The sequence below is a fragment of the Hylobates moloch genome, unplaced genomic scaffold (assembly GCF_009828535.3).
Source record: "Hylobates moloch isolate HMO894 unplaced genomic scaffold, HMol_V3 SCAFFOLD_25, whole genome shotgun sequence".
Taxonomy (NCBI): Eukaryota; Metazoa; Chordata; class Mammalia; order Primates; family Hylobatidae; genus Hylobates; species Hylobates moloch.
In genome coordinates this window covers 5789604-5817444 of record NW_026652300.1, presented here as the reverse complement: position 1 = coordinate 5817444, position 27841 = coordinate 5789604, and the positions used below count along the sequence as shown (strand labels likewise).

General features: G+C 37.9%; 1 protein-coding gene across 13 annotated transcripts in view; it reads right to left on the bottom strand.

Moving 5' to 3' along the window:
• The window catches only part of LOC116811472 (histone demethylase UTY), a 262322-nt gene that overhangs the window by 44972 nt on the left and 189509 nt on the right, over nucleotides 1–27841 (bottom strand). For 12 of the 13 annotated variants that reach the window (XM_058434449.1, XM_058434450.1, XM_032756502.2 and 9 more), the window contains 6 exons: nucleotides 23937–24001; nucleotides 23789–23863; nucleotides 23153–23301; nucleotides 20362–20476; nucleotides 16232–16419; nucleotides 14730–14871 (listed from right to left, as the gene is read on the bottom strand). In XM_058434449.1, coding sequence (XP_058290432.1) covers nucleotides 14730–14871; nucleotides 16232–16419; nucleotides 20362–20476; nucleotides 23153–23301; nucleotides 23789–23863; nucleotides 23937–24001 — 734 coding nt within the window. Of the gene's footprint in view, nucleotides 1–14729; nucleotides 14872–16231; nucleotides 16420–20361; nucleotides 20477–23152; nucleotides 23302–23788; nucleotides 23864–23936; nucleotides 24002–27841 lie in introns of those variants that run through there. The other variant, XM_032756506.2, reaches the window with a different exon arrangement.

Genomic DNA, 27841 nt, shown 5'->3' with positions numbered 1-27841 from the left:
AAATAAATAAATAAATAAATAAATGAAATAAAATTCAAAAAAATGCTTGAAACAAGTAACAATAAAAACACAACAAAAGGAGGTAAGAGAGAGAGACCCTCTCATATTGTTTCATACTCAGTACCTGTTTTAAAAAAAAAAAACAAAAAACAAGGAAGTAAAATCAAAGACAGGCAGCTCGGTGCCAGGCCTGAACCAAGGCCTGTGCCTGCCTGGCGTAAACCTAGTAGTCAAAAATCAACTCATAACTTAGAAACTGATGTTATTCATACATTCCAGACATTGTATAGAAGAACATTGTGAAACTCCCTGTCTTGTTTTGTTTATCTCTGACAGCCCCTGTCATGTACCCCTTGCTGGCTCAAATCAATCACGACCCTTTCATTTGAAATCCTTAGAGTTGTGATCCCTTAAAAGGGACAGGAATTGCTCACTCAAGGAGCTCAGATTTTAAGGCAGTAGCTTGCTGATGCTACCAGCTGAATAAAGCCCTTCCTTCTACAACTCAGTGTCTGAGAGGCTTTGTCAGCAGCTCATCCTGCTACATTTCTTGGTTCCCTGACCGGGAAACGTGGTAACTGACGGATGGCGGAGGCAGCCCCTTAGGCGGCTTAGGCCTGCCTTGTGGAGCATTCCTGCGGGGCACTCCGGCCAGCCTGAGTGACGCGATCCAAAGAGCACTCCCGGGTAAGAAACTGTGCGGGTGGAACGCCTTGCCAAAGCAGCACGTAGCAGGCCCCTGTGGAGGATTAACACAGTGGCTGAACACCGGGAAGGAACTGGCACTTGGAGTCTGGACATCTGAAAATTGGTAAGACTAGTCTTTGGAACTTGCCACACTCCACCTGAGTGGAAGCGTGGCCTCATCACCCATCGTGTGCCTGTACTGCAACTTTTATTCTGGTTTTGACTTGGCTTGACTTGGTAAGACTAGTCTTTGGAACTTGCCACACTCCACCTGAATGGAAGCGTGGCCTCCTCACCCATGGTGTGCCTGCATTGGCACTTTTGTTCTGGTTTTGACTTGGCTTGACTTGGTAAGACTAGTCTTTGGAAGTTGCCCCACTCCATCTGAGTGGAAGTGTGGCCTGATCACCCACGGCATGCCTGCATTGGCACTTTTGTTCTGGTTTTAACTTGAGTTAGACTGCGTGATACTTTGGTTTTGATATGGTTTGGATTTCTAGATACTCTGATTTTGGTTTTCATTTTGGTTTGGTGTAAACTGCAAAAGTGTGTGTCTGCCCTTTTTACCTGTTTTTGTTTTATGCTGTGTGTGTGGTGTGAGCGTAGTGTTTTGTCTCAAAGAAGCATAGGCCAGGCACAAATAAGCCCACCCCACTAGGAACTATGTTAAAAAAAAAAATTCAAGAAAGAATTTAAAGGAGATTACAGTGTTACTGTGACACCAGGAAAACTTAGAACTTTGTGTGAAATAGACTGGCCAGCATTAGAGGTGGGTTGGCCATCAGAAGGAAGCCTGGACAGGTCCCTTGTTTCAAAGGTCCCTTGTTTCACAAGGTAATCTGTAAGCCAAGGCACCCAGATCAGTTTCTGTAAATAGACAGTTACAGCTGGTTTTAGACCCACTTGCCCTTAACAGTAGTTAAGAGAACAGCAGCATAAGCAGCTGGCAGAGGCAAGGAAAGACTGGCAGAAGCAAGGAAAGACCAGCAGAGAGAAAAAGAGGCCATCTATACCAATTCTAAGTTAATTTAGACTAAACAAGGTCTAGAAAAAGATAATTAAAATCTCAAACTTACAAGGTTTTCAATAAAAGTGAAGTTTGCTAAAAGTTAACAGTATAACATGTATTATGGTAACTTCTAATCTTGTGGCCTTAGTCTAGTCTAAAGACATAAAGTTCGCTTTAAAAAAAAAAGGGGGGGAGGCAGAAATTTATGTAAAAAGAGTGTTATATAGTCAATTCTTGTCCTGAAATAAATTAACTGACTGTTTAAAGAAAAAAAAAAGTTTGTAGTAAGTGAAAGTTGAGACATGTTGAAAAATTGTCTGTGAAAGTCATGAAAAAGTTATAAAAAAATTTTTATGCAAAAAATGTTGTATAATTTAAAAGTAATAAGGCCTCCTGAGTAGTACTGAAGAAACAGTTTATGTGCAAGGTGTATAAAAAAAGTAAAATATACCTTTAGCAAAAAGATTAAAAGGAGGCATAAAAATGTAGATTTTTACCTACATTAAAAGGTTAAAAAATTGTTTTGAAAGCTTAAGCAAGTTTTAAAATGTTAATAATAAAAAAAATTCTGTGTGTAAACATATTAGCTAAAGTTAAAAAAGTATCCTCCACTTTGTCTGTGAACTAGATATTAAAGTAAAAATGCAACAGGTTTTTCTTAAAGCATCAACCTGCTCTTTAACAAAAATTATAAAAGGTTAAAAAGAGTCTGTAAAATTTTACCTTATGGTCAAACATAAAAAATTGGATAAACATGCCTACAAGGTTTTATTAAAATTAAGTTGAACATTAACACGTTAATATAAAGGTAAAATTCAGCTTATCTGGTATAAAAGTCATACAAGAAGCATTATTAAATATAAAATGGTGTTTAGCTTTCTTTGGTCTAAAAACTAATAAAAATAGGTGCTAAAGGAAACATGCATTTTACTAGAGGATCATAGAAGTTAAAGACTTAAAACAAACTTTGGCAATTAACACAGCATACCAAGATGCAAATGCCTAGTTGAAATAGATCAAATATTCCATCTGCACATTAAACAAAGGTAATTGTTATACTTGTGCACATGGCAGGCCAGACGCCCTGACTATCCCTCTTCCACTAACATGGTCCTCCAGTGGACCAGGCGTGGGCTGCATGGCAGCTCTTTTCCAGGATTCTACAGCCTGGAGTAATAAGTCATGTCAAGCTCTATGCTATATCCCAAAGTCCCTGTGGGTCAGCCCCCGAGGGACAACCAGCTTCCGTCTCCCAACACTAAGTTCCCTTCTTGTCTCTCATGGCAGGGAGGAGACTTAGCATTCCTTGGAGACCTGAAAGGATGCAGTGAGCTTAAGAATTTTCAAGAGCTTATCAATCAGTCAGCCTTTGTTCATCCCTGAGCGGATGTGTGGTAGTACTGTGGTGGACTTTTACTGGGCACTCTGCCGAATAACTAGAGAGGCACTTGTGCTTTAGTTCATTTAGCTATCCCTTTCACCCTGGCATTTCATCAACCAGAGGAAAAAAAATAAGACATCGTAAAGCGAGAGAAGCCCCTTACAAGTCTTTAAACTCTCCCATCTATTTAGATGCAATTAGAGCCCCGCAAAGAATACTAGATCAATTTAAAGCTTGAAATCAAATAGTTACAGGATTTAAGTCAATATTTTAGTAGATGACAGTCAATAAAAATGTAAATTAGATAAACTACATCTATTACAACCAACAGCAATGAGTTTTTCATGAGTTAAAATGAGTAACTCATGTCAGCCACAGCCCTGAGGCTACCTGACCTGACAAAACTCTTTACACACTAAGTGTCAGAAAGAGAAAAAACGGCAGCTGGAGTTTTAACCCAGACTGTAGGGCCCTGGCCAAGGCCAGTGGCCTATCTCTCAAAATAACTAGATGGGGTTTCCAAAGGCTGGCCCCCATGTCCAAAGGCCCTAGTAGCAATGGCCCTGTTAGCACAAGAAGCAAATAAGCTAACTCTTAGGCAAAACCTAAAGTTCCCCTATGCTGTAGTGATTTTAATAAATACTAAAGGACACCATTAGCTAATGAATGCTAGACTAACTAGATACCAAAGCTTGCTCTGTGAAAAACCCCGCATTAACCATTGACGTCTGCAACACCCTAAACCCTGCCACCTTGCTCCTGGTATCAGAGAGCCCAGTTAAACATAACTGTGTAAAAGTATTGGACTCAGTTTATTCTAGGACGCCCAACCTGCAAGACCATGCTTAAACATCAGTAGACTAGGAGCTGTACGTGGATGGGAGCAGCTTCGCCAACCCCTGCAAAGTGACTCTGCAAAAGATGACTAGCCCTGCTGCAGTCACACCCGGAAGCTGACTGGTCTATGCACGGCCAAAGCATGAAGAAAACCGTTGTAGGACTTATTTTCCCTATAACACAGACCTGTGTAGTAAAAGCTTCCACTGCTTCTTCCCACATAGGAGACTGCCTTCAGTGCATACATCAGGTCACAGAGGTAAGACAAAAGATTGCTACAGTCTTATTATTTTATGGTTATTATAAGTGTACCAGGACTCTAAAATAAACTTGTTTATATAATGCTATTCTATCTAAGGTATGTAGCCCAGGAAATAACCAACCTGATGCATGTTATGACCCATTTTAAGCCTCCCATGATCACAGTTTTTAAAATAAAATTAAGGACTCGTCCTTTTCTAGGTGACACAAATAAGGTAATAGCTAGAATAGAAGAAAGAAAGGTCCCCAAAAATGTAACCTTAAAATTTGATGCTTGTGCTGCTATTGATAGTGAGCAGAGTAGAAGATGCGGTTCTCTAAATTAGAAAAAAAAAAAGTTACACAGTAAAAAATATCTGTCAAGAATCATATTTATGTAAGATGTGTGTAATTACTAGTCTTGTGTCATCTAGACTTAGAAAAAAGATCCTTAGCTGCAAAAAAAGAGAAGGCAGCCCCTCCTGTATGAATAGAAGCTGCAACCCCTTGAAATTAATAATTACAAATCCCTTAAACCCAAGGTAGAAAAAAAGGAGAACACATATCTCTAGGCATCAATAAGAAAAGACTAAGTCCTAGCATAAACATCCTAATAAAAGGAGAGGTTCAAAGACACTCTCCAGAACCAGTATTTCAGACTTTCTATGATAAACTAAATGTGCCCATACCAGAGACTCCAAGAAAAACCAGAAATTTGTTTTTGCAATTAGCCGAGCATGTAGCCCAGTCTCTAAATGTCACTTCATGTTATGTTTGTGGAAAAACTGTAATAAGAGATCAATGGCCATAAGAAACCCGAGAATTTGTGCCTACAGACCCAGTTCCTGATGAATTCCCAGCCCAAAAGAATCACCTTGATCATCTCAAGTTCTAAAAGTCTTAATTATTAGACAATATTGCATAGCTAAAAAAAGAAAAGAATTCACTCATTCTGTAAGAAGACTTAGTCGTCTAAGGCAAAAACTGTATAGTAGTACCGCAAAAAACAAAACAAAACAAAACGAAAAAAAACCAGTTACATGGTGGAGTTCCAATTACACAGAAAGAGATCCATGCAGTAAATTTCCAAAGTTGCAGACTGTTTAGGCCCACCCAGAATTCCACTGGGAGTGGAGGGCCCCCACCAGGTTATAATGTAGACACAGAGCTTATGCTAAGCTGCCTGATCAGTGGACAGGTAGCTGTGTAATTGGCACCATTAAGCCATCTTTCTTCTTACTGCCCACAAAAACAGGTGACCTCCTAGGCTTCCCAGTCTGTGCTTCCCGCGAAAAACGAAGCATAACCATAGGTGATTAGAAAGATAATGTATGGCCCCCTGAAAGAATCATACAATACTATAGACCCATCACTTAGGCACAAGATGGCTCATGAAAATATCGAACCCCCATCTACATGCTCAACCGAATCATATGGTTACAAGCTGTTTTAGAAATTATTACTAATAAAACTGGTCAAGCCTTGACTGTTCTTGCCCAGCAAGAGACTCTGATGAAAAATGCTATCTATCAAAATAGACTAGCTCTTGACTTCTTGCTAGCAGCTGAAGGAGAAGTTTGTAGAAAATTTAACCTTACTAATTGTTGTCTACACACAGATGATCAGAGGCAAGTAGTTGAGGACATAAAGATATAACACAACTGGCACATGTACCCGTGCAAGTGTGGCACAGACTCAATCCAGGAGCCATGTTTAGAAATCAGTTCCCAGCAATAAAAGGATTTAAACTCTAAGAGTATTAATAATAATAAAAACTTGCTTACTGCTCCCTTGTTTGCTATCTGTACTTCTTTAAATAATAAAAAAGCTTCATCACTACCTTAGTTCACCAAAATGCTTCAGCACAAGTGTACTATATAAATCACTATCAATCTATTGCACAAAAAGACATAAGTAGCAAAAATAAAAGTGAGAACTCCCACTAATAAAAAAGTGAGAGTCTCAAAGGGGGGAAATGAGGAAAGAGAGAGACTCTCTCATATTGTTTTATATTGTTTTATACTCAGTACCTGTTTAAAAAAAAAAAAAACAAACAAGGAAGTGAAACCAAAGACAGACAGCCTGGCACCAGGCCCGAAACCAGGCCTGGGCCGACCTGGCCTAAACCTAGTAGTTAAAAATCAACTCATAACTTAGAAACGATGTTATTCATAGATTCCAGACATTGTATAGAAGAACACTGTGAAACTCCCTGCCCTGTTGTTTTCTCTGACCATTGGTGCATGCAGCCCCTGTCATGTATCCCTTGTTTGCTCAAATCAATCACGACCCTTTCATGTGAAATCCTTAGAGTTGTAAGCCCTTAAAAAGGACAGGAATTCCTCACTCAAGGAACTCGGATTTTAAGGCAGTAGCTTGCTAATACTCCCAGCTGAATAAAGCCCTTCCTTCTACAACTCTGTGTGTGGGAAGTTTTGTCAGCGGCTCGTCCTGCTACAATAACAAATCCTAAGAGAGATTAAATATAAAACTGTCTCTAGAGAGTTGGTGATATATCAGTATATCTAGAGACCCACCTACCCACCCCCCACACACACAAAATAGCTGACTTGAACCATTGCTAAGAGGAAAGTTTATGACTGTAAGTGCCTATAGCAAAAGAAAAACTTCAGATGAAACAACCTAAAAATGCATCTTAAACAAGTAGAAAGGAGCAAATCAAACCAAAGTTAGAAGAAAATTAAAATAAAGATTAGAGTAGAAATAAATGAAGAAAACAAAATAAAAGATCAATGCAACAAAAACTTCATTTTCTAAAAAGACAATATTGACCAACTCTTAGCTAGACTAACAACAACAAGAAAAAAGCAGGAGACTCAAATAAATACAATCAGAGACGATAAAAAAGATATTACAACTGGTAACTGTAGAATTACAAAGAATCCCTACAGGCTATTACTGGCAGCAATATACACCAATAAATTAGAAAACTTATAAGAAACAGACACATTACATATACAACTACAACCTACCAAGACTGAACTAAAAGAAATACAAAATCTGAACAGACCAGTAATAGGTTAACAAGAATGAAGCCATAATAAAAAGCCTCACAGCAAAGAAAAGCCCAGGACCTGATGGCTTCACTCTTAAAGTTTTTTTTTTTTTTTTTTTTTAGGTGGGGTCTCAGTCTTGCTCAGACTGGAGTGAAGTGGCATGATCTTGGCTCACCGTAACCTCTGCCTCCCAGGTTCAAGCAATTCTCCTGCCTCAGCCTCTCAAGTAGCTGGCATGATAGGCGCCTGGCACCATGCCTGGCTAATTTTTGTATTTTCAGTAGAGACAGGGTTTCACCATGTTGGCCAGGCTGGTCTAGAACTCCTGACCTCAGGCGATACACCTACTTCGGCCTCCCAAAGTGCTGGGATTACAGACGTGAGCCACCATGGTTGGCCTCACTACTGAAATTTACCTTTTTTTTTTTTTTTTTTTTTTGAGACAGTCTCACTCTGTTGCCGGGCTGGAGTGCAGTGGCGCAACCCTGGCTCACTGCAACCTCCGACTCCCGGGTTCAAGCGATTCTCCTGCCTCAGACTCCTGAGTAGCTGGGATTACAGGCACCTGCTACCATACCTGGCCAATTTTTTTATTTTTAGTAGAGCCAGGATGCTGTCCATCTCTACCCGCCTCAGCTTACCAAAGTGCTGGGATTGCAGGCGTGAGCCACTGCCCTCGGCTGAATTTTACCAAACATTTAAAGAACTAACACCAGTCCTACTCAAACTGTTCTGAAAAGAAGAGGAAGAATTACTTCTAAACCCATTGTATGAGCCCATTATTACTTATATACCAAAACCAGACAAAGACAATTAAAAAGAGAAAGTACTAGGCAGTACAAACACAGGCCAAAATCCTTAACAAAATATAAGCAAACCAGGTTCAAAAACACATTAAAAAGACCATTCATCATACTATGCAGCCATAAAATGGAACAAGATAATGTCCTTGCATGGACATGGAATCCATTATCCCCTGCCAACTAATGCAGGAACAGAAAACCAAACACCACATGTTCTTACTTATAAGTGGGAGCTGAACAATGTGAACACAGGGAGGGGAACAACACACACTGTGGCTTTTTGGAGGGCGTGGAGAAGAGAGAGCATTAGGAAAAATAGCTAATGTATGCTAGGCTTAATACCAGGGTGACGGGTTGACAGGTGCAGCAAATCACCATGGCACATGTTTACCTATGCAACAAACCTGCACATCCTGCACATGTACTCAAGAACTAACATAAAATAAAATAAAATAAAATAAAATAAAATAAAATAAAAACTATTCATCATGACCAAGTGGAATTTATCACAGTGATGCAAGAATAGTCCAATATATGCAAATCAATCAGTATATCATATCAACAGAACGAAGGACAAAACCATTTGATCATTTCAAATAATTCTTGACACATTTGATAAAATTCAACATCCCTTCATGATAAAAACTACTGAAAAACTGGATATAGAAAGAACAGACCTCTACATGATAAAAACCGTATGTTAATACAATAGACACAGCTAGCATCACACTGAATAGGGAAAAACTGAAAGCCTTTCCTTTAAGAGCTGGAACACAACAAGGATGTCCACTTTTACCACTAACAAAACTAAGAACCAGTCTTTTAAATCCATAAACAAAACTGACAAAGAAAAAAAGAGAGAAGACTCCAACAAAACTAGAAGAGAAGACATTATAAAAGATATTCAGAAACAGGCCGGGCGCAGTGGCTCATGTCTGTAATTCCAGAACTTTGGGAGGCCAAGATGGGCTTCAAACATGAGGTCAGGAGTTCGAAACCACCCTGACCAACATGGTGAAACCTGTTCTACTAAAAATACAAAAATTAGCCAGGTGTGGTGGTGTGCACCTGTAGTCGCGGCTACTTAGGAGGTCAAGGCAGGAGAATTGCTTGAACCTGGGAGGCGGAGGTTGCCGTGAGCCAAGGTCACACCCCTGCACTCCAGCCTGGGTGACAAAGCAAGACTCTGTCTTGAAAAAAAAAAAAAAAAAAAAAAACCCAAGAAAAGAAAAGGAAAAAGATATTCAGAAATAAAAAGGATCAAAGAGATTATTATGAACAATAAATAATATGGCAAAAAATAGATAATCCAGAAGATATGAACAAATTCTAAGAAACATGCTATACCTAGCAAACCAGCATCAAGAAGAAATAGGAATGCTGAACAGACCAGTAACAAATAAGGTGCTTTAATTAGTGATTAAAATTCTCCTAACAAAGAAAAGCCCAGGACCAGATGGCTTTGTGGGTGAATTCCAATAAACATTTAAAGAAAAATACCTATTTTCCAAAAAATAGAAGAAAGAAGACTTCTAAACTCATTTCATGAGGTCAACACCACCATAATAACAATGGCAGACAAAGATGTCACAAGAAAATAAGATGATAGGCCAACATTCCTATTGAACATAGATGGAAAAATCCTAGGTAAAATACTAACAAATAGAATTGAGCAGCGTATTAAAAGGATCATAAACCCTGAAAAAGTGAATTTATCCTCGGGAAATAATAATGTGTGACATAGACAAATAAATGTGATATACCATAATAACAGAAGAAAAGGTAAAACTACATGATTATCTAAACAGATCTAGAAGCCGGGCGCGGTGGCGTACGCTTGTAACCCCAGCATTTTGGGAGGCTGAGGTGGGCGGATCACGAGGTCAGGAGATCGAGACCACGGTGAAACCCCGTCTCTACTAAAAATACAAAAAAAGTAGCCGGGCGTGGTGGTGGGCGCCTGTAGTCCCAGCTACTCGGAGAAGCTGAGGCAGGAGAATGGCGTGAACCCGGGAGGCGGAGCTTGCAATGAGATGAGATTGTGCCACTGCACTCCAGCCTGGGCGACAGAGCGAGACTCCGTCTCAAAAAAAATAATAAAATAAAAATAAACATCTAGAGAAGGCATCTGACAAAGTTCAAACTCTATTGATGTTTAAAACTCTCAACAAAATAGGTACAGAAGGAATGGATCTCATGGTTAATGCTGTATGGAAAAAGTATACGCTAACATCATAATCACCGTGGGCAGAAATGAAAAGCTTTCCTCCTAAATCCTAAGTAAGAATGCTCATTTTTGGCATTTGTTTAGAATCTAATACTGTATGTTGTAGCCAGACAATTAGATAAGAAAAATAAATAAATGGCATTCAAATTTTTTTTTTTTTGAGGTGGAGTCTCACTCTGTCCAGGTTGGAGTATAGTGGCATGATCTTGGCTCATTGCAATCTCTGCCTCCTGAGTTCAAGCAATTATCCTGCCTCAGCTTCCCGAGTAGAGTAGCTGAGACCACAGGCATGCACCACCATTCCCGGCTAATTTTTGTATTTTTAGTAGAGACAGGGTTTAACCATGTTGGCCAGGATGGTCTTGATCTCTTGACCTCGTTATCTGCCCACCTCAGCCTCCCAAAGTGCTGGGATTACAGGCGTGAGACACCGCACCGGGCCACGGTGTTCAAATTTTAAGTGAAGAAGTATAATTACCTGTATTTGCAGATACCAATTCTCTATGTAGAAAACTCAGAGACTCAACAAAGAAAACTGTTAGAATTAATAATTCAGAAAAGATTCAGGATGCAGAATTAGCATGTAAAAATCAACTGCACTTTATATAGAAGAATCAAACTATTAAAAAGAAAAAAATGAAGAAAACAGTCGATTCATAGTAGCAACAAAAAGATATCTTGGTAATAACTGTAACCAAAGAAGTGAAACATTTGTACACTGAAAACTATAAAATGCTGATACAGAAAATTAAAGGCACATATAAATGAAAAACATCTATACTCATGGTTTGGAAGTATTAACATAAATACTGTTAAAATGTCCATACTACCCACAGTAATCCACAAATTCAATGTAATCTCAAGCAAAATCCCAACTACACTGAATCTGTGGATTGCTGTGGGTAGTATGCAATTTTAGAAGAGAAAAAGTCTTCTAAAATTCACATGAAATCACAAAAGACTTCCAACAGCTAAAGTAATCTTGGGGAAGAAAAACAAAGCTAGAGGCACCAAGTGACCTGATTTCAAAACGTACCTCAAAGGTATAGCAATAAAAACAACAGGGTACTGGCATAAACACAGATATACAGACCAAAAGAACAGAATAGAGACCTCAGAAATACATAACTAGGAACAACTGCTCTCTGACAAGGGTACCGAGAATCAACATGGGGAAAGAAAAGTGTCTTCAATAAACTGTAATGGAAAAACTGCAGTTTAATACAGAACTATAAAACTCAACTGTCATCTCATATTATACACAAAAACCATCTCAAAATGGCTTAAAGCCCAAGACCCAAACTGAAAAAGTACTAGAAGAACACAGAGAAAAACATTGCTTACTTCAGGTTAAATGAAATAAATAAGACTCAGAAAGACAAACACTTCATTATCTCACTTTATGTATGTACAATCTACAGACATCAAACTCACAGAAGCACAATGTTGAACGATAACCATAAGGAAGGAAATATGGAAAGATGCCGGTCAAGTGGTACCATGTTTCAGTTACGCAGAAAGAATAGGTTCTGGGTATGTAACATACAAGACGATGACTGTACCAGTCTGTATAGTATTGCCATAAAGAAATACCTGAGGCTGGGGGCCCTGGCTCATGCCTGTCATCCCAGCACTTTGGGAGGCCGAGGCAGATGGATCGCCTCAGGTCAGGAATTCAAGACCAGCCTGGCCAACATGGTGAAACCCTGTCTCTACTAAAAATACAAAAAATCAGCCAGGCATGGTGGTGGGCACCTGTAATCCTAGCTACTTGGGAGGCTGAGGCAGGAGAATCACTTGAACCTGGGAGGTGGAGGTTGCAGTGAGCTGAGATCACGCCATTGCACCCCAGCCTGGGCAACGAGACTGAAAACTGTCTTTAGAAAAAAAAAAAAGAAATACCTGAGCTGAGACTGGGTAATTTTTAAAGAAAAGAAGATTATCTGGCTCATAATAGTGCACACTATAAAAGGAGCATGACACTATTATCTGCTTCTGGTGAGAGATTCAGATAGCTTCCACTAATGGCAGAAGGCCAGGAAGGGGAGGAGAGAGCAGAGATCATATAGCAAGACAAAGAACAGAAGAGCAGAGGCAATGGGCTCTTTTTAATAACAACTCTATCAGCAACTAACAGTGTGAGAACTCACTCACACCCCCAGCTACAGAGAAGCATAAATTTACTCGTGAGAGATCCCTCCCCATAACCCAAACACTCCCCAGGAGACCCCCACTTCTAACACTGGGATCAAATGTTAGCACTGAATTTGGGGGAACAAATATTGAAACCATAGCATTGTCTCTGTGCCCCCACTCAAATTTCATGTACTTTTCACATACAAAATACAATAATTACTTTCCACTAGTCCCGAAAAGTCTTAACTTGTTCCTGCATCGACTCGAAAGTCCAGTCTCACCTGAGATGCAAGGGAAGTTCCTTATAGCTGTGAACTTGTAAAATCAAAAATGAGTTATTCACTTCCAAGATATACTGGAACAGACATTGGTTAACAATCCTTTTTTGAAAAGGATAAATCAAACCAAGAAGGGAATAATAGCCCCTATGCAAGCCTGAAAACTAGCAGGGCACACATTGAGTCTTCAAGCTTCAAAGTAATTTTTCTTGACTCCATGTCCCATATCTTGGACATATTGGTGTGAGCAGTAGGCTCCCAAGGCCTTAAGCTGCTCCACCCACGTGGCTTTGCTGCACACAGGCCATGTGACTGCTCTCATGGGTTAAAGTTGAATTTTTGCAGTTTTTCCAGTCTGGACTTACGTGCTGCCACTGGCACTATCAACCTGATGTCTGTAGAACTGTGGCCCTGCTCCCACACCTCCATTAGGCACTGTCCTACCAGAGGTCTCTCTGTGGAGGCTCTGTCCCTGTGGTAGGCTTCTGTGTGGCAGCATCCAGGTTTCAAATATATCCTCTGAAATCTAGGTAGAAGCTTCCAAGCTTCCATGGCTCTTGCACTGTAGGCAACACAGACTTAACACCTGTGGAAGTCATCAAGGCTTAAAGTTTAAGTTCTCTGGAGTGGTGGAGGATGGGTGGAACAGCATCCTGAGGTGGTTCAGGGTAGCAATGCCCTGGCTTGTCCCTCTCTACTTTCCACACCTTTCTATTCTCCCCAGTCTCCAGGATTGTGAGGAGAGGGGCGGACTTTAACATTTCTGAAATGCTTTTAGGGACTTTTTCCAATGGGCTTGAAGATTAGCAACTGGCTCTCTTTTAGTCATGCTAATATCTCTAGCAAGTGCCTGCTCTCAGCACCCTTGGATTCCTTTCCTGAAAATGCTCTTTCCTATTACATTTCCTTTCCAAATTTTACAATCTGCTTGCCTTTTAATTGTAAATTCCACCTTTAATTCATTCATTTGCTGCTGGTTTAGATGGTAAGCTGTTAAAAGTAGCCACGTAACTTATTGGAAGTTTGCTGCCTAGAAACTTTTTCTGCCCCCTACCCTAGGTCATCACCCTTAAGTTCAGCTTCCTGCCAAGCCCTAGGGCAATGGAAACACAGCCAGGTTCTGTGCTGCAGAGTAACAAGGGTGACTTTTGCTCCAGTTCCTAGTAAGTTCATCATTTCCATCTGAGATCTCATCAGCAAGTCTTTTAATTTCTCTATCAGCATTTTGGCCAGAAACAGTTTACCAATCTCTAAGAAGCTCCAAACTTTCCCTTGTCTTCTGGACTTCTGAGCCCCCATCAGAATCACCCATTCATTATAATACAAACTTTTCCTAGCCTGGTCCTTCAACTGCTTGAACCACTGCCTATTACCCAGTTGCAAATCTGCTTCCACATTTTCAGGTATCTTTTGGCAAAAAGTGGTATCCCATTTTTAAATAATGATTTTCTGTCTCAGTCCATTTAATGTTGCTATAAAGAAATGCCCAAGGCAGGGTAATATATAAAGGAAAGAGGTTTATATGGCTCACAGTTCTGCAAGCTGTACAAGAAATATGGGACCAGCATCTGCTTCTGGTGAGGGCTTTGGAAGGGGAAGGGGAACTGGTATATACAGAGATCATATGGCAAGAGAAGCAAAAGAGAGTTGCCAGTACTTTCATATTCATATATATGTTTATCAAATCATCAGGCTGTACATCTTAAATGTATACAATTTTCACTGTGAGCTATACCTTAATATAAACATAAAAACATAAAAAATAAGCAACAAGAATTATTTAAAAATAGTAAAACAAGTTGTCCTGGGAAATCAGTTTTATCAGAATTAGGAGAAAGTAGAGATATGTAAATTTACCAGTACATATTCATGTACATCTTTATTCCTAAATCGTAATAAACATGTGTGACTATTTGTAAGGGAAGGAACTATTTTAATCTTATGAGATTTTATAACACTTAGGAATATATAACATTATTTACATCTTATTACGTTTTGCCAAGACTTCTGGATTGCTGATATCATTTAATATCAACATAATTCTTTTGAAAAAAATACTGAATGGCTACCAATACCCCCAAAGAGAAACTGCAGCAGTTTCGGAAAGCACTTACTTAATCATTTCAAAAAGCTTTGGATCTGAGACTTTGATATTTCGTGCCATATTCCAGGAAAGATGCACCATGGGTACTGGTGACTTCACACTTTTCAATTTGTTCCATTCGTACCGTTCCACTGCCAACTTATACTGGCAGGCTAGAAGGAAAAAAGCAACAGTCATAAAGTAACCCAAAGTAATAGAACATATGAAGATAACCATCATTTATCATCTCTCAGGTGATAACTTCAATACCAATTCTGAAAACCTTTAAACACTGTAAGACTATTATGTTTTGTGATAACTTTGGTTAAAAAAAAATCTAACGTAAAGAGCACTCACAATATGCGAGACATTGTGCTAGGTTCTTTTAACATCTTATTTCATTTTATCCTGTCAAGGCCTTCATTTGGTAGAAGAAAGTGATTTGGTAGAAGGAAAAAGGGAAGGCCTGAGAGAAAAACAAAAAACAAAAAACAAAAAAAACCAAAACTTGCCCAAAGTCATAAAGTTAGCAATGTAGAGACATGGTCTATTCCAGGTCTTTCTAGCTCTTAAGGCCAGATTAATTAATTAATTAATTAATTAATTAACTTTTTCGAGTTGGAGTTTCGCTCTTATTGCCCAGGCTGGAGTACAATGGCACAATCTCGGCTCACCACAACCTCCGCCTCCTAGGTTCAAGCGATTCTCCTGCCTCAGCCTCCTGAGTAGTTGGGATTACAAGCATGCACCACCACGCCCTTCTAATTTTGTATTTTTTAGTAGAGACGGGGTTTCTCCATGTTGGTCAGGCTGGTCTCGAACTTCCGAGCTCAGGTGATCCACCTGTCTCGGCCTCCCAAAGTGATGGGATTACAGGCGTGAGCCACAGCGCCCAGCCCAGATTATTTATTTATGTGTATTAAATACTATGACATTTTAGGGCTGCACGTATGATGTATCACATGAACTGAAAATTCTAATGAACAACTACAATGCTTTACTCAATAAAGGGCTTCCTTTACAAAAACAAAATCTAGCACTCTAAAATATAAAAAGTATATATCTTACATTTCTGAAAGAAATTATTTATATTTTTAAAAAATCTGTGTTCTTGGGCCGGGCACAGTGGCTCATGCCTGTAATCTCAGCACTCTGGGAGGCCCAGCTGGGCAGACCACGAGGTCAGGAGATCGAGACAATCCTGGCTAACATGGTGAAACCCTGTCTCCACTAAAAATACGAAAAATTAGCTGGGCGTGGTGGTGGGCGCCTGTAATCCCAGCTACTCAGGAGATCGACCTGAGTTACAGTAAGCCTTTTTAGTGGGTGACAGAGTGAGATCCATCTTAAAAAATCTGTGTTCTTGGATTGCCATTTTTGAGCTGAATTTAATTTCTGTATTAAAAATTGGCATTTTTTTTCCTACAAGAGATACTATTTCTATTTTCAGTGAGTTATTTTCTACTAGTAAAATAATACCTACTAGGTAATCCTTTAAAATATAAACTTCATTAGTATTATTATTCAGAATACCTGTAAGTGGACCAACATTCCAGGCAATGTTATTGCACCAGCCAACAGCTTGAACCCAATGCACAGTGCCTGCATTTATCCAGACCAAATCTCCAGGTCGCTGAATAAATCTATACACAGGAACATTTGCTTCATAAAGATCTTCAAGGTTGGGCCACCAAGAACTCATTAAAAAATTCAAATTATTTCTGAAAAAGAAAATAATGAAAATCAAGTTGAAAAGTGTTTTATTTCTGAAAAAGAAAATAATGAAAAATCAACTTGAAAATTAATCAAGTTAAAAAAAGATTTAACAAGAGTTAAAAAAAATGCTTTAAGTTTTTATTCCATTAATCCTTTTATCACAGGGCTAGGTGTGGTGGCTCACACATGTAATCCCAGCACTTTGGGTGGCTGTGGCAGGCAGATCACTTGAGGTCAGAAGTTCGAAACCAGCCTGGCCAATACAACGAAACCGTCTCTACTAAACACACACACACACACACAGACACACACACACACACACCCCAAAATAGCCAAACACTGTGGCACATGCCTGTAATCCCAGATACTCATGAGAGTGGGGCACGAGAATTACTTGAACCCAGGAGGAGGAGGTTGCAGTGAGCCAAGATTGCACCATTGCACTCCCGCCTGGGCAACAGAGAGAGCCTCTACCACAAACGAAACAAAAAACAAACAAATTAAAAAAGACTTTGCATCACAAAAGCATTGCAACACGAACTGCCTCTTCCATTTCTGGTTGAAGACTTGGGCTAGGGTCCTGAGAAAAATCAATTGTAGGTGAACAGTGATAGACTTATCCAAAGATCAGCTACTATAAGCTTAAACTTACTGTTCAAAAGTCTACAAATTAATATTTAAACTTCTCATTACAGTTAAACATACTGATTTTTAATTTTGCTTCAATAAGAAATATTTTGACTCATCTTTTTTTTTTAACTAAAAAAACCTTTTAATACTTTGAAATCTCTAAAAAGGAAAACTCTAGTTAGAAATCACATGAAGTCATTTAAAATCTTAATCATTATTACTGTGGCAGATAAGAGAACCAGGACCTTCTCAATTCCTGAGTCAGGGGTGAGGGGGAGAGCAGAAATCATCCTCTATTGCTGTTCTGAATCCTAGGCAGGAAAGGGGAGTAAGGACAGAATGTCTATTTGCATATGCTTTTAGGAATTAGTTGACTTAAGGCAGCTGAAAAAACTACCAGAAGAACACACATACACAAACCACCACTGGCACCGATACAAACAGACAAGATTATCAAGTTTTAATATAAAAGTCTCATTTTTTTGTTATTCTCCTTCACCAGATTTTCCATATTGTTGCCCGGGTGTGTTGGCTCACACCTGTAACCCCAGCACTTTGGGAGGCCCAGGAGGGAGGATCAGTTGAGGTTAGGAGTTCAACACCAGCCTAACCAACATGGTGAAACCCCAGCTCTATTAAAAATACAAAAATTAGCCAGGGGCTTGCAGCGGGGTTGGGGTGGGTGGTGCTGCATGCCTGTAATCTCAGCTACTCAGGAGGGTGAGGCAGGAGAATTTCTTGCACTTGAGAGTCGGAGGTTGCAATGAGCTGAGATCGTGCCACTGTACTCCAGCCTGGAGGACAGGGTAAAATTCCATATAAAACAAAAATTTTTGTTTTTTTCAATATTGTGATGTACTGCACAGTAACTACATTACGTTTTCTATTAAGAATTTGGTAAAATATTTCAAATTAAGTTTTCTCGAGGAAGAAATTCACATAGTTGAAAATGTTTCAGATTTAAGAACTAGTTTTGCTTTGTTTCTATATTTTATCTTTAAAAAATGATAAAAATCTGGAGTTGTCCATATGAAATCTTATTCCGTTTCATTTTATTCTACTAAAATTGCTTTTGACTTTAGCAGACGTTAGCAATTCAAGGAATAAAAAATTACACGTTTTCCAAAACTCTTTTTTTTTTTTTTTTTTTTGTGGAGACAGAGTTTTGACCTTTTGCTCAGGTTAGAGTGCAATGGTGTGATTTCAGCTCACTGCAACCTCTGCTTACCGGTTCTAGCAATTCTCCTGCCTCAGCCTCCCAAATAGCTGGGACTACAGGTACACATGACCATGACCTGCTATTTTTGCATTTTTTGTAGAGATAGGGTTTCATCATGTTGACCAGGCTGGTCTTGAACTCCTGACCTCAAATGATCAACCCTCCTTGGCCTTCCAAAGTGCTGGGATTACAGGCGGTAAGCCACTGTGCCCAGCTCGTTTCCCATAAGCTGAGACCACAGTGAAACCCCGTCTCTACTAAAAATACAAAAAAATTAGCCGGGCGTGGTGGCGGGCGCCTGTAGTCCCAGCTACTCGGAGAGGCTGAGGCAGGAGAATGGCGTGAACCCGGGAGGCAGAGCTTGCAGTGAGCCGAGATCGCGCCGACAGACAAAATCCAACAAAAAAAAAAAAAAAAAGAAAAAAAAAAAGCTTGCCAGTAAACGGGAAGCAAAATGAAAAAAAGAAAAGAAAAGGAAAAAATTATAAGCATAGCACAAATCTTACCTTATCTAACTCATATACTACCAATATAAAATTAGAGAATATTTTGTATTAAAAAAAAAGAGCAGCAAAACCAACAAAGGCAGATAGTATCTTTTTCAAAAGTTCAAAACAACGGTTAATTATATGTAGGGAGATGTTTTATGCAAAATAAAATCACAAGGAAACTGCAAAGAGGACTGCAAAGTTTTTGAACCCTAGGATAAATGAATCATTTAACTTCATATTTTTATTATTTCCAATCTTTAACTTTTCGGATATCACATTTTTTTCCCCCAACAATCATTAACCTAAGGTCACTTCTCTGTTCAGAAAGGAAAAAAGCTAAATCCTGAAAACGCCAGTTCCCACTCAGGAAAATGAACAAAAGTCATTATATTTAAATGTAACAAGAACTGCAATATACATCATCACAGTTTTAAGAAAAAAATTCTTTGTGTATCACAATAGGGATACCCCTGTATAAACTTCTTTTTCCCTTGTTTGCCCCTGCTGTTTCTGTGTATTTGGAGTTTCCTAGGTTCAGAACAAAGAGTCCAGATGAAAGTGTTTACTGATAAGTTTTAAATGTTAAAAAACTTCATCTTTGCTATGCTGAGGAAACCTTTTGCGTTACACAACAAAGGCGATGAAAAGGGATTATTTTTTGCCAGTAGATAAGAAAATTAACCTTATGTTTTTAATAAGATGGACTTTTTACCAAATAAAATGTAAAGACATTCCAAAAGGTTAAAGCAGAAATTACTTTGTGAAACATGCATGCTGATTATAATGTAAACCTCATATATAATTCTCTATGAGAATTTTGTCTTTTTTTCAGTATGTTTTAATACGTAATACAGTTTCAATTATGTCTGTATTTTTCCACTAGTATCTTTACCAACTCTAAAAAACAAATCCTGTGATTCCTTTGTTATTGATATTTTTAGCCCAAAGTACAAAGATACATGAAATTGAGTTACTAAGCTGTAAGGGTGCCTTATTTTATAATTCCCTGTAATTTCTAAAAACAATCTAAGTAAAATTTTTCTTTAAGGCACACTTGTCAAATCTGGAAAAATGCATCAATTTTTTACATTAACATAAAAAACAATTTACTCTCATCAATTCACACCTATTACCACTGCAGAGACTAGTTCATGGCATCTTTCTGTTTGTTTGTTTTGAGACAGGGTCTCACTCGTCACCTACGATAGGATGCCGTAGCATGATTGTGGCTCACTGCAGCCTCAACCTCCGAGGCTCAAATGATATTCCCATCTCAGTATCCTGAGTATCAAGCACTATAAGTGCAGGCTAATTGTTGTGGTTTTGCCATGTTGCTTAGGCTGATCTCAAACTCCTAGGCTCAAGACATCTATCTGCCTCAGCATCTCCAAGTGCTGAAATTGCAGGTGTAAGACACTGTGCTTAGCATGGCATCTTTTCATTAAGTATTTAGATAACATAAAAGATTTAAAATCAGATCATTTAAAAAAATTCTGCTGAGCAGTAAGTAAAAAGTGATAGTTTGATGAAGAAACTCAGCTTTGCACTTTGTCCTTTATGACTATTTTCTCATAGTTATTAAATGAAAGTTTAGTTCAGAAACCTACTTTTCACAGAAGTCATTCAGAACACCCCAATAATCTTCAGGTACAACAAACCATTCACAATCTCCTGGACCAATATTTATGTTAACAGAGCAGAAGTTGTTATTTTCTTGGTGACCTGAAAAGTAAAAGAAAATGAAAAGTCATAATTGCAGCACACATTAAATGGAGAAATGTGCCTTTAAATCACTGGATAGTTTTGAGGACTGAGTGAAAAATATATGCTTAGAACTTTGAACAGAACATAATATGCAACACGTATTAGCTACAGTCATTACTATTTTCTTCTTTATAAATGACTTCTCAATTCTCACAAATAGTATCAGAAACCTTATTAAGAAGAGAAAGGTATGATGTTCAAAATGTAACCTGTCTCCTAGCACTCTTAGCTCCTACCACATGTCAAACGTTAGTATATAATGTAAAGAATCATAACTCTTCCACAATGAGTAGGTAGATGGCACTGCCCATGGCAAGGGCTTTAAAAATAAAAATTAGAAATACTAGGACACCATGGGCACCTACCCATGGTGAAAGAGTTAGAAACATTTACATTACATACCATATATATAAAATCTTAGCTTATGATCTATCAGCAATCCCAGTGTTTTAGAACACATTAAAGATCATATCAGAATATGAAGTGTATTACAGTAGGCATCATTTATACTAACATAATACTGGAATAAAATCTACGTATACAGAAATTCAGAATAGTATTTCTTTAAATTATATCTGGCAAACTAAAACATACTACATTTCTTCTAAGGAATTCCTTAACAGTTCCACAGGACACTGTTGAAGTACTAATTTGTTTTTTTTTTTTTTTTTTTTTTTGAGACAAAGTCTTGCTCTGTCGCCCAGGCTGGAGCGCAGTGGCGCAATCTCGGCTCACTGCAAGCTCCGCCTCCCGAGTTCACGCCATTCTCCGGCCTCAGCCTCCCGAGTAGCTGGGACTACAGGCGCCCGCCACTACGCCCGGCTAATTTTTTGTATTTTTAGTAGAGACGGGGTTTCACCGTGGTCTTGATCTCCTGACCTCGTGATCCGCCCACCTTGGCTGCCCAGAGTGCTGGGATTACAGGCGTGAGCCGCCGCGCCCGGCCAAAGTACTAATGTTATACAAAGAAACAAAAAAAACCAAACCCTTGAGAGACAAAATGACAAGGAGATAATTTATTAAAAGTTTGGTTATTCCCCTGCTAGATTTTAAAAGAAAAATGACATTTTTCATTTCATGCAATTTATTTCATTTTCACTGTGAAAATGTAAGGTGTTTCAATATCTATGTTTATTTGTATTGTATTATTCATTGGCAGATTTGTGAAAAATATGTGCCAGTCTCATCGACCTGCTGAACATAAGTTCCATGAATTTTGTCAGAAACAGAGATTGAATATCCTCACTTGTCTTAAAAAAAGCAGGTCAATGATTTAGCAATGATGAAGCTGTATTGTTATTTTTAGAGCTCTGAGTTGAGGTGGAAATTTTTCTGAAGAAGTACCACCTTCTGCCACTGTTACTGACCACTTACTGGCCATGGAAATTTTGCTGCAGGCTTCGAAACATTTCTTGATAAGTTTAACCTAAAAATTATAAGGCAAAGACAACTTACTTGTGAAACTTTTAGGATGATAAATCACTCTGAAGACAAAAGAAATTTTTTGAATTGCAAATAGTATCAAGCTGCTTTTATATGCTACTTCTTAAGCTACTAAAAACAAGTAAGAAGCTACATCTCCAGTACCACAGACATTTGCAAACATATACTTCTTTAAGTTCAAAATATAATTACAGCAGCATTTTCTAAATCTCAACAAAAGTGCAGGAAAATGTGCATATTTCAAAAGCCATTTGTACTTCTGTGAGGTTTTCCAACTAAAGGTGCAATTGACCTTCAACTGGAAAAAATTAATCTGCAATGTAACGAAACCCAAAAAGAAATTAACCCAAAAGGAAAAAAAATCTAACTCTATAACTACTTTTAAGACAATTAATATACTCAAGAAAATATGCTCAAAGTTTGACATCAGTACATGGCAGTATTGATCCACTTGAAAAGACATTTTTGAAGATCTCACTACCACAGACCAACTTTAACAGATGTACATTTGTAGTTAATCTTGATGACACAAGAACACAGTATTCGAGCCCCAATGAAATGGAGTATTATTTCCTCCAAAATAATTCCATTCTTTTAACTAGTAAACAAAAAAACACATTCATTTATTTATTTTGATTTTCATCAATAAAAATCCATAAAAAATACGGTTTTTTTTTATAGAATACTTACAAAATATTGTCAATTGAAACTCTCGGCTTGTAAAGTTTAAAATATTTAGTATCTAGCCCTTTAAAGAAATGTTTGCTTAAAATTAGACAGTTTTTGGATTACATTTTCTAAAAAAAAAAGAGTATCACTATTTTAAGTACTGTCAATGAAATTTTTATTATAGGTAACTTGAGTAAATTGGTTCATAATACATCGTTCTTACGGTAATTGTGGTGAAAACCTCTGAAAAACATTGTTAACCTGTTGTCATTCCTACAACTCAGAAACTTAGAGTCCCTTTCCTAGTTCACATTTTTCCAATTATTTTTTCATATAAAAATGATGGAAAAACAATCCCTTGAGCTCAATTATAACAGTAATATGAACATTTTCACCTATAATAAAGAATTTTAAAATCCTTTTGGCTTTAGAAGTATAAATGACAACGTGTTCTCTATGCCTGCTCCACATGATAAACTCAATTTTTTCAATCATATAAGGTATGTTAGTCATTAAAATCACCTGGTGTCCGACTCCCTGGAACTTTCATATACAGCTGTACTGTATTCATGCCCAGAATGGTATGCCCAACATGGCTTAGAAGATTTCCTGCTGACACCACACGCGCAAAAGCAGGAAGTTTAGTCAGTTCATGTAACTGCAACTTCCACCTGCGACAAAGTAACAGATTAAGAGTAAAAACTCATAAGAATCACCATATCCTCAAAAACCCTGTGATTCAATCAGAAAAACACTTAAATCTATAAATATTTTACCTGTACAGTCAGTAGAACTAAAGCATTTAACTTATTCCAAAATTAAGTCTTAAGACAAACACAGATTACTGAAAAAAAATCATAAACTTTATAATCTACTAAATAAAACAAACAATTTACTTTCTATTTATACAGTTGTATTAATAGAGGGGGTACTTTGATTTTCTTAAGAAGAATAACATTCTAATTATAAAACCTTGTCAAAATAATTTCAGAATTTTAGGGTTATTAGGTAAAACTAACAAGTCAACATAAAAAAATTAGAAACAGAGAAAGAGAATAATTAGGAATAGAAAAAAAACAGAAAGCTAGACAATTCCCAATTCTGCAGTACCTTAATTGGTTCAGTTCATGGAAACAGTACTAGGGCAGGGAGACTTACTTTTTATTATCAGAGAGGTCAATGTTGGTCCCAAATTTTATGGTTTTAAAAGGTCCTTTCCTTCTCCTTCCAGAACTTAAAAAAAAAGAGAATATTAAATCCATGTATTTTAGACAGAAATGTTAAATGGGTGCTAAAAGTTACTTACTTCTCTGAAGATGTGGATTCATTATCTGAATGATCTTTATGTTGTGTTCTTTTCTCATTTTCTTCCTTCAGGTTAAGAAAAAAATATTCATACTTAGTATCCTCTAACAGGCTATCACTTCTATTGTACAAACTATCGAAATACTCATCTACATGAGCAGTACTGACTATTTTTGAGAAATAAGTTCTACAGGCACATTTCGCAGAAAATATCTTCTATAATCACATTAAATTAAGTCACAGGAAAAGTCAAAGTCCAGTTCATGGTACTCAACATCCTCCATAATCTACAAAATTAATATGAAATTCAGTTATTATACTAATTTATAAGAAAAGCATGTATTCATTCATATTTTACTTTGGATCAAGGAATTTTCTAAATGGTAAATTAATTTCATTTAAAATGATATCAAGAGAATATGAGAGAACTAAAAATGAAAACAAGGACAACATACAAAAACTTACTAATTATATATTAAAACAGAAAAAGATGTAAGAAAGCACCTAAGAAGACAGAATTTCTCCTTCTTCTTTTTTTCTTTTTTTTTTTTAAGCCGGAGCCTCACTCTGTTGTCTAGGCTGGAGTGCAGTGGTGTAATCTCAGCTCACTGCAACCTCTGCCTCCCGGGTTCAAGGAAGTTTCCTGCCTCAGCGTCCCTCCAGTTCTCTTTGGTAATAAAGAAAAAGCATTGTTTTGTTTTTCCCTGTAGACACTGTTTTATGAGAAAGAATCTGTACATTCTTATACTTGGGCCAAAGACAAGATAATGAAGAAAAACCTGAAGCCAAAAGTACTGAGGGGTATAACTATGAATGTTAATTGTAAGTGCCAAGTAGCAAAGCAATGGCACATATTCTAAACTGGCAGAAATACATTTGCATCCATATGCAAATATGTACAGAGTAAGCAATGTTAAGATCCTCTTTTTCTGATTATAGTACCATATTTAGTTACCCTGGCTTTCTCTGTGGGTGAATCACATTAACAAAACTAAAAACATATGGACAAAGCTCTTCACAGGCTAAATTTTCAACCCAAAGAGTTCTATATAAATAATAAAACATTTTCACATTTTTATTTCACATTTTTAATAAAAAAATTAAATGCTGAATTAAAAATGTTTGTTATTCTCTCGAGAAATTTCAAGAATATGCAATGAGAAAATGTTTCTGGGAGGACTGGAAATCAACATGTAAAAGAATGAAGTCGGACTGCTACCTCATAATGTATACAAAAATTAACTCGAAATGAATGTGACCTAAATATGAGATACCACACAAAACTCATGCAAAGAAAAAAATTAGTAAATCTGTATGACTATGGGTTAGGTAATAGTTTCTTAGCAATGAGAAAAACAAATGAAATCCAAGAAATGCAAATAATTAAACTCTATCAAAATTAAAATTTTTGTACTTCAAAGGACACTAACAAAAAAAGTGAAAAGACGACTCACAGAACAGAAAAAAGTACTGACACATTTAATACTTGAGAAGGAATTTTTAGCAAGAATATGCATGCATATAATTTACAGTTCAATAATAAAAAGAAAAATAGCCCAATTAAACAATGGGCAAAGGAAATAAACATGCATTTCACCAAAGAAAATATACCCATTAACAATATGTTAATGAAAAGATGCTTAACAAATAGCCATTTGGGAAAAGACAAAATGAAATATTACTTCAAAACTAATAGTGTGGTTAGAATCAAAAGGAGATAGTATGTAAGTATCAAAGAAGACGGAGAAATGGGAAACTTATAAATTAAGAACAAAAATGTAGGCCGGGCACAGTGGCTCATGCTTGTAATCCCAGCATTTTGGGAGGCTGAGGTAGGTGGATCACTTGAGGCCAGGAATTCAAGGCAAGCATGGTCAACATGATGAAACCCTGTCTCTGCTAAACATACAAAAAACGATTAGGCATGATGGTGTGTGCCTAAAATCCCAGATACTTGGGAGGCTAAGGCAGGAGAATTGATTGAACCCAGGAGGCAGAGGCCGCAGTGAGGTGAATTATCACCATTGCACTCCAGCCTGACGACTGAGTGAGACTCAGCCTCAAAAAAACAGTAAAATGTAAAATGATGCAGCCATTTGAAAATTAATCTTACAGATCCTTAATAGAATAAACAATGAGGCCAGGTCCGGTGGCTTATACCTGTAATCCCAGCATTTTGGGAGGCCGAGCTGGATGAATTATTAGAGGTCAATAGTTTGAGACCAGCCTGGGCAACATGGTGAAATCCTTTCCCTACTAAAAACACAAGAATTAGCCATGCGTGGTGGCACACACTTGTAGTCCCAGCTACTCAGGAAGCTGATGTAGAAGAATTGCTTGAACCCAGGAAGTGGAGGTTACAGTGAGCCGAGATCGTACCACTGCACTCCACCCTGGGCAACAAAGCGAGACTGTCAATAAAAAACAAACAAAAAACTCCCAGAATAAACAATGAGTTATTACACCACATAATCTAGCATCTATACAAGGGAAATGAAGGTGTATGTTCCCACACAAATACTGTTTATGAGTATTCATAATAGCATTACTCGGAATACCTACGAAGCAGAGCAGAAACAACCTAAATGTTCATAAACGGATGACAGAGTTCCTCCACCAAAAACGGTTTATATCCAGACAATGTAACACTGTCATTAAAAGAGAAGTGGTTTTAGTGATACATAGCGCAAATGAATAGACCTTGAAAATCTTATGCTAAAAAATAAAAAAGAAACCAGTCAAAAAGACATGTTATCGTCCCATACACACACACACACACACACACACACACACACACACACACACACTCAACATAGGCAAATCTACAGATATAAGCAGGCAGGAGGTTGCTTGAATTCTTGGAGTTGGGGAAATGTGACTGTGGATGGGTATGGGCTTTCATTTGGGAATAAAAAAACTTGTAAAATTTATTATGATAATGATTACACACCTATGATGTACACTAAAAACCACTGAACTGTATATTTTATATGTGTAAATTGTGTATTATGTAAATTATCTTGATGAAGCAGTATAAAAAGAAATAAAGGACAGATAACATGAGCCCAAATGGTCAATGAAGAAGCCCCACGCCCTCACACTTCCTTATGTAAAAAAATTTAAAACCACCTAACATAGGGGCTGGGTGCGGTGGCTCACGCCTGTAATCCCAGCACTTTGGGAGGTCGAGGTGGGCAGATCACGAGGTCAGGAGATGGAGACCATCCTGGCTAACACGGTGAAACCCCGTCTCTACTAAAAATACAAAAAAATTAGCCAGGTGTGGTGGCGGGCGCCTGTGGTCCCAGTTATTTGGGAGGCTGAGGCAGGAGAATGGCGTGAACCCGGGACGCGGGGCTTGTAGTGAGCCAAGATCACGTCACTGCACTCCAGCCTGGGGGACAGAGCGAGACTCCATCTCAAAAAGAAAAAACTTACCTAACATAACCTGATGGAATCTAAGGAAAACAATCACAGATCTACAGCATCCAAGTAAACAACTTAGAAAAAGTCACACTCAAATCAGTTGGAAATACTATAGTGTTTTTAACTTGTGCTTGCCTCACTCCATCAAAGGCCTGGTACAGTGTTGCTATAAAAGAGGTGTCAATTTCATTCCTAATTTGTTCCCTCAAAAGAAAAAGGGCAGAGAAAACCTTATCTGTAACATTCTAATTCATCTAAGGACTGTCTAAAATACTGGTCTCTGTTTTGCCTAATACTAATGCTTCTCAAAAACTTTTTAAAAATTCAATTTATTGACTGGGCGCGGTGGCTCACACCTGTAATCCCAGCACTTTGGGATGCCAAGATGGGCGGATCACGAGGTCAGGAGATCGAGACCATCCTGGCTAACACAGTGAAACCCCGTCTCTACTAAAAATACAAAAAGTTAGCTGGGCGTGG